General features: G+C 38.9%; 1 protein-coding gene across 1 annotated transcript; it reads left to right on the top strand.

The window, feature by feature from the left end:
• The first annotated feature begins 3,762 nt into the window (after nt 1-3,762).
• On the top strand, nt 3,763-4,719 carry LOC127224654 (olfactory receptor 13C3). The gene has a single exon (XM_051187754.1). It carries the CDS (start codon nt 3,766-3,768, stop codon nt 4,717-4,719), a length of 954 nt encoding a protein of 317 aa, XP_051043711.1. The 5' UTR covers nt 3,763-3,765.
• Nucleotides 4,720-7,649: the final 2,930 nt, after the last annotated feature.

Raw genomic sequence — 7,649 nt, 5'->3', positions numbered from 1 at the left:
ATTTAATTAATAGTCACTACTGTTTGAATCACTAATCTCTTATATTAACTGTGCTTTTTAAGATAAGTTTTAAACTGATGCTCCCACTCTTCAAATTGTTAGCTGTATGTCTGCTGCCCTTTCCCAAAGGCACAAATGCTGGAGAACATTATTTCCCTCTTAGGTGTTAGCTCAGGTACAATACATTTTCAGCTACACTTAATTGGGTATGTGGGCACTGTCCCTATTGTATAAGAAGTTTCTCTATCCCAGATCTCCTCACTCCCAACTTTAAATTGCTTTGGGATTTCGGGAACAATTATAATAGCTGTTGCATAACAAATATTTATTTCGACACATCTATGGAATCTGGAATGTTTGTCGAACCTTTGGAAAACTGAAGTTAACTCTATAAAAATGTAACTGCTTCTCATAAGGTGGTAGAAATCCATCACTATAAGGGTGAGTCAATAGAGCCTTTTTGTAATCAAGGGTATTAGCCATCATGTATTAATAACACAAATGGCCAGAAGCCATATATGAAGTAATCTATTTTTCCGAATACATTCGTGAACTATTACCTTATATTATAACTTTTATATATGTCAATCTTTGAAGAAACTTCTACACACTATACACTATTTTTTTTTTTATCGTATGTAATATGTGGGAATGATTGAGGCATTTTTACGCCATTTCCAAAATGAGAAAACAGGTTGTAAAATGAAAGGGAACCTCGAACCAAGGCTGTGATTCTAATCTGAATACTCTTCCTTGATTCTAAACCTGTTTCTTATGAATTTTACTGAGTGTTGGGTGACCCCTGTTACCACCAGAGCTTAAACTGGTGATTATCTAGTTAAGACTGGAGCTTATTTGTACTCCTTAAAAGAAGCTGAAAAGTAAGTCTGCTGCAAGTCAGCAATTTGGGCACAGTAAGTTGCCCTGGAATTGAATCCATAAATGCCGCAAGTCCAGAAAATAAAAGTTGATGTTTTCAGTTAAAACCATGTACCATGTCCAGTCGCTGTGTTTGATTTAGGAGTAAAGGTATGAGCAAGAGAGACGAGCTCCTTCCTCTTGACTCTTACTTCTCTCTCACACAGGAGTGAACCCACTGGGAGTACCAGGAGCAGAAGAGAAACAAAGACAGCAAGACATGCTTGGTTCTGGGAGGATCTGAGTAGGCGAAGGAATTGCAGCCAAGGCGGGGAAGTCTGAGACAGTGACAGGAGAAGTCATTTAGGTCATCTAAGATGAGTCATCATGACATCTGTCTGGATGAGGAAGGTGGGCTCCCTAGGCCTGGCCTCCAAACTCATCTGACTGGGAGCATGGCCATGTGTCTTGGTGAGTTTACCTGTCTTCTTCCTTTTTCATTTCTCTGGACTGATCTCTCTGCTCATATCTAACATCCAGTGGCCCTTGAGCAATTTCTGAAATTTACTCCAAAATTTGATTTAGCAGGTACTATTAGGTAAGTGTAAAATCATTGCCTCCTTCTTTTCTCTGGCACTGCTTAATCAAAAAAGTTGATTCACCATTGTGACTGATTTCTCTGTGAATCTTGTTGGCCACGCTCTGTTGTTGACAATAGGATTTGTTTAGACATTTTTAGTGGGACCAGTCAGGTGAGGCAATATTGTGAGGGGATTCTTGTCTCTTGCTGTTATCCACCTGACTGTGGCCTGTAGAACTACTTCCCACATTCCATTTCTGTCCCTATCCCTATCTGTCACTCTCCCTCTCTCCCTTCCTCATCCTTCACTTTCCTCCCTATCTCTCTCCTCTATTCCCTCTTCCTCTTCTGCTTTTATTTTTAAGATTGCCTTTGAATATCTTTCTCTTCAGTGTTTAAATGTGTTGAATACTATGAAAAATGAATCCATTGCAAAGGACAGTTCTGCTCAGTGGGATGTCTGGCTCCTAATAATTGTGTAGGAATTTTCTGAGTTACTAACACAGAACAACATATGTCACATGTGCTGGAATTCTCTGAACTATTCATCCATGCAGGACTGCTTCTTGTGATTTTTTTTTGCTGGAGTCAAACCCAGTGGTGATTACAGAAAGAGCCATTTTATCATCTATTCAGCAGTCAGTGATATTTCCACTGATTTAAATTGCACAAGTCTCATAAAATTGTATAATGGGATGGGTTAGGAGGTAGCTGAAGTCAGGTCACATGCTAACTTTTATTTTTTCTTTCTATTGATAAACCCTCAACCAAAAGTAGCTCTAAGTTCCTCTGAGGTCAGAGACTTTCTGTGGTCCCAATTTACTTCTTTCCTAGATCTGTTTGCCATCAAACCCTCACAGAGACAGCCTCATATAGAATGGACTTCTGGCCAATCTGCCAGTTAACTGTGGCTTAGCTTCTCATATTATATTTGTTCATCTTTCTTTTCTGAATCCATCCTTTCTATGTTTCTAGATCCAGAATGTCCAAAATGATTCTTTGAGTCTCCCTTGATGATTTATTTCTCATAAATGTCAACCTTTTTGGAAAATCTTTAATTTGGACTTAAGATACAGTATATAAGCATTTCATAATATATCTTTATATATACTTTTCCTGTATTGTAATTTGAATTGTCAACCTCCTAATGACAATGCCTTCCATTATTCTTTCATTTACCCTTATTGTGTTTGGAATGAGATTGGCTTCAAGGTAACCCATTACCAACATTATAAAAACATTATCATAATTTACTACAATTGATTCTTCATTTAAAAACTGTCTTTTAATTTTTTACTATTTAATATTATGTACATTTGGAGTTGTTTATAAAATGCAAGTGAATTATTGTTCTTGAATCTCTGAAGGTTACTATGCCAGCCTACTTCATATGGCAAAAGGAAATGGATTTGAATCAGAAGTAAATCAAAAATATTTATTCCATCAACTCTGTGTTCATTTAAGCCTTACGTTATTACTATTGCTAAGTTGACTTAAATGAGTAAATCACCCAGATGAACTCTCATGCTGCAGAATAAAAGAAAGGAATGTGGTAAGCTGTACCAAGATTCTCCATCTCAATTTGTGGAGCATGTCTGTGTAGTGGTTTTGTCACAGGAGCAATATTAGAATATGATAAAAATGGGTTGAAATGTGAAGATGAGAGCTATGCTTTTGATCTAATGCAAAATTTTAGCTTATATCAATTAATTTCTTTAGAATCAATGTTGATAAAATAAACTTTTAAAGGGGCTAATTACTGTTTGCTACATCAGGAATAAAAATAAATGTTATTAAAAAACAAAGTTGATGATGATGATGTAAAATTTTGACTATTGTCAATCACTGACTCATATTTCAGTGTTTTTTTGTTTAGTAGACTTTTTGAATTATGTGTCTTCTTCATTGGTTACTTACTACGGCAGATGAAATGAAGAAATCGGGTGTATGGTTATTTATTTAGGAGTTTTGGAAACCTAAATGTAGGAATGTATATTTAACAATAGAAAACATTTCTGTTTTAGTGTGTGTTTGATATTTATAGTTATATGTTGGCAATGGGCATGCGTACTTCCAATATGCTCAATTTCATTGTATTCTAATAACACATTATTGGAGGTATCAATGCCAGAATTTCAAAAATGAACTATTACTCTTATATTTATGGTTGTGAGCCTAGCCTTTAATGACTCAGCTATCCCTCCAGCCCAAAATGAACTATTACTAATATATGAAAAAAATATTTTTCAGGTACTTTGTATCACTTGTTTGGGGGAATTGGATTTGTTTCATGGTAGGTCTTCCAATGATGGATGAAAGTGGATGGCATGGATGAAAATAATCAGACATTTGTTTCTGAATTCCTTCTTTTGGGTCTTTCTGGATACCCAAAGACTGAATCCATTTACTTTGCTCTTGTTCTGGCTATGTACTTGGTAATTCTAACTGGCAATGGGGTTCTGATCATAGCAAGCATCTTTGATGCCCGTCTCCACACACCCATGTACTTCTTCCTGGGCAACCTCTCCTTCCTGGATATCTGCTACACAACATCCTCTGTTCCCTCAACTCTGGTGAGCCTAATATCAAAGAAAAGGAACATTTCTTTCTCTGGTTGTGCAGTACAAATGTTCTTTGGATTTGCAATGGGATCAACAGAATGTTTGCTTCTTGGCATGATGGCTTTTGATCGATATGTGGCCATCTGCAACCCTTTGAGATACTCTACTGTCATGAGCAAAAGAGTGTATGTATCAATGGCATCTGTATCATGGTTCTCTGGTGGAATCAATTCAGTTGTGCAAACATCCCTTGCCATGCAGTTGCCTTTCTGTGGGAATAATGTTATTAATCATTTTACATGCGAGGTCTTAGCTGTCCTCAAGCTAGCTTGTGCTGATATATCTCTCAATATCATTACCATGGTGATATCAAATATGGCCTTCCTGGTTCTTCCACTACTGGTCATCTTTTTCTCTTACATGTTCATCCTCTATACCATCTTGAGAATGAATTCAGCTACAGGGAGAAAGAAGGCCTTTTCTACCTGCTCAGCCCATCTGACTGTGGTGGTCATATTTTATGGTACTATCTTCTCTATGTATGCAAAACCCAAGTCTCAAGATCTGACTGGGGAAAACAAGTTCCAAACTTCAGATAAGATCATTTCTTTATTTTATGGAGTAGTTACCCCCATGCTGAATCCAATTATCTATAGCTTGAGGAATAAGGATGTTAAAGCTGCTGTAAAGTACATATTGAAACAAAAGCACATTAAATAAGGATTCCAGTAAACATAGGTTTTTGTATGGAAAGCACAAGATTGACTCAGGGGTAAATCTGTGAGAACAATCTAATTTTTATTTGTTTATTTAATTTCAAAAAAATCTTGGCTTCTTGGTTATGCTCCAGAGATGGGTGGTAAGTCCCCATTGCTAAAGACACCATGCACTTCAGAAACAGAGCCCAGAAACCCCTGCATTGAAACTGACCTGAATACTCTATCCCTGAGGACTAGCTTTAATGGTAACAGAAAGTACCATGCCAGCTTCCAAAGGATGGAGACAACCAATAATCCTACTTAACTATGATGCCTATGAACCATTTCAACAACAAGCATGCACAATAACCATTAGGGGTGAAGTAGTGGCACACATATCTTGGTGGTTACCAACAGCTCTCTAATTAGACTTAAGAACCTTTCAACAAAAAGGGAGACCATGCCTTGTACTAGAAACCAAGCTAATTAGTCAGTGCTAATGAAATACAGTTATTGAGGAGAATCTACAACCACTAATTTATTAAACCAGTATAGTGTCTAACAACAATCTTTAACATTTGTCCTTATATCCACAGATAAATATAGTTGTCACTGCTCAATAAGGAAACTTTTCTTTTGCAACAGAGTTGTGGAGCCTAGTCCCATCAGATGTATCTACCAGACACTTAAGGCTCAGGGGACACTATCAAAAAAAAAAAAGTGGCTGAAAGATGATGGTCAGAGCCAAACGATCAGGGACTTTGCTGTGAGATTGTATCTCCTAGGAACCAGAAGGTACACCCATAAAGTCTGAATTCCATGATTGCCCAGATGTGAGCTAAATAAGGACGTTGCCAACAAGCATGTCAAACTGCACAGGGTAAAGCTCACCAGGCCTCAACCCTTCACATAGAACTACAAGCAACTCAGTAAATTTAGGAGTGGGAGAGGTGGCCCTCCTCAGGGAATAACATATCACTCAGTTGTCCAGGTCCAAATGGTCATCCCTGAAAACATACATACAGGTTATATGGCTTGAACAGGTTATATTCATCAATGCATGTATATAAATATATAAATATGCATATAATAACAATACTTTAAAAGGCCATGAACTTGAAAGGGAGTGAGTAGGAATATATGGGAGGTTTTAGAGAGAGGACATGGAAGGGAGAAATGTTGTAATTAAAATGTAATCTCAAAAAAAATTAACAAAGAGAATTCTTGGCTAAGGAGATATTTTTTATTCTTTTCCTTCATTAGTCAGGCTCAGCTAAGTTTGCTTCAAACTTATCTTCAACGTATTTTGATCACAGAAATACCATGAATCCCACTTTAATTCTATCATTTATGATGTCTGAAGTATATGCTTCCAGTGGGCTACATGGAAACATGGAGGAGTAACCACATCCAAACTCGGGAAGCAGAGACCAGTGTACAAATGTTTCTATTCCTGAAATTCTAATCAGTTTTTAGTTAGATTATTAAATTTTACAAAGTCATAGTTAACTTGCTAGTGATACACAAGTAAAGTTCCTAGTATCATTTGCAGTTTCTGTAAGTTGGGAAACACAACTAGTGGGGCCAGTGTCATAGTACATTATATTTCATAAGTGAAGCTCAGATGCTGTAGGAATCACAGTTACTTTCTTTCTTTTATTAATTTTTTTTGATTCTTTGTGGATTTCACATCAAGCATCTAGAGACCTCTCATCTCCCCATACCTTTGCATGTCAACCCTTCCCCCCCTGGATAAAACAAAATAAAAATTAAAAGAAAAGAGAAAAAGAAAAATGTCATTATGGATGCTGTAATGTGACACAGCGAGCCATGGAATATACTGTTAGTTCATACATCTTTACTTGCAAGTGTTCCTTGCACAGTCATTGGTCTGGTTCTTGGCCTCTGGTTTCTGTTAACACTATTGATGTTGGGCCTTCACTGGGACTCCTCTCGGACATCCTGTGTTGTGAGGAGCTTTGAGTCTGTGTGTCAGGTCTGTTTACATACTCCAGCAGATCATAGATGGGTTGGATGTTGGGTTGGGCCAATGCATAGTCCTGTTTTTGAGCTTGGTTTGTTGCTGGGTTGGTTAGCCTGCTAGGTTTCCCTCATCCTCACTACAAGGGTGGGAGGGCTCTCCAGCATCACCCTGCTAGCTTAGCCTATGTAGTAAGTAGCCCTCCTGTTCTTAAGCCCTCCACCTACTCACCACCACCTCTACCACTAGGGCCAGCTCTACTCTGTTGCCTAGGTGAGGTGTAGGAGCCACTTTCCTGCAGCTGGTGAGAGGCAGAGCCAGCTCTCCTGCTCTCATGACCCAAGGACCAATTCCTACCTATGGCAAGGGGGAGGCATCTTTCTCCCACCTATGTTGTCACATGACTAACAAGTAGTAAGACCAGCTCTCCTAAGCTCATGCTCCTGGGAACAGCTCACCTGAGCTGCACCTGCTCTATTGTGCTAATCAGGTGAGATGCAGAACCTGTACTCCCAAGTACTGGAGCTGGTGAGGTGTTGGGCCAGCTGGTGAGGGGTGGGAGGAGCATCTCTCTCGCTCATACCACCTTATGGCAGATGAGGGGGCAGATCTCCTATGCTCATTTCCAGGTTCATCTGTGTCCCTGTGAACAGGGTCAGCTTCACTGTGCTGCTCAGGCTATACTGCAGCTGGTGAAGGGCTGGGCCCGTTCTCCTGCCTGCCACAGATGGCGAGAGGCAAGGGGAGGGGAGTACTGTTTCTTAACACATTTTTTTATTCAGAGCTATTAATTATTAAAGCCAACCCCCCAATATCCACTCTATTAATACCAATCACACCTTCCCTGTGCACATCCACATGAAGCGATTAGCCCGGGTTAAGAAATGAGCATTGTGAAATGAGTGGTGGGGGAGTTTCTATGCTGCCCCCGAGAGAGAACACAACCTTAAAGTTCATACCAAGGCAGGAGG

This window comes from Phodopus roborovskii, unplaced genomic scaffold, assembly GCF_943737965.1.
Source record: "Phodopus roborovskii unplaced genomic scaffold, PHOROB, whole genome shotgun sequence".
NCBI classification, from domain to species: Eukaryota; Metazoa; Chordata; class Mammalia; order Rodentia; family Cricetidae; genus Phodopus; species Phodopus roborovskii.
This window is presented reverse-complemented; position numbering and strand designations above follow the sequence as displayed.

Coding starts and splice junctions, on each gene's coding strand:
- LOC127224654 (XM_051187754.1), top strand. CDS start 3,766: ATGGATGAAAATAATCAGACATTTGTTTCTGAATTCCTTCTTTTGGGT.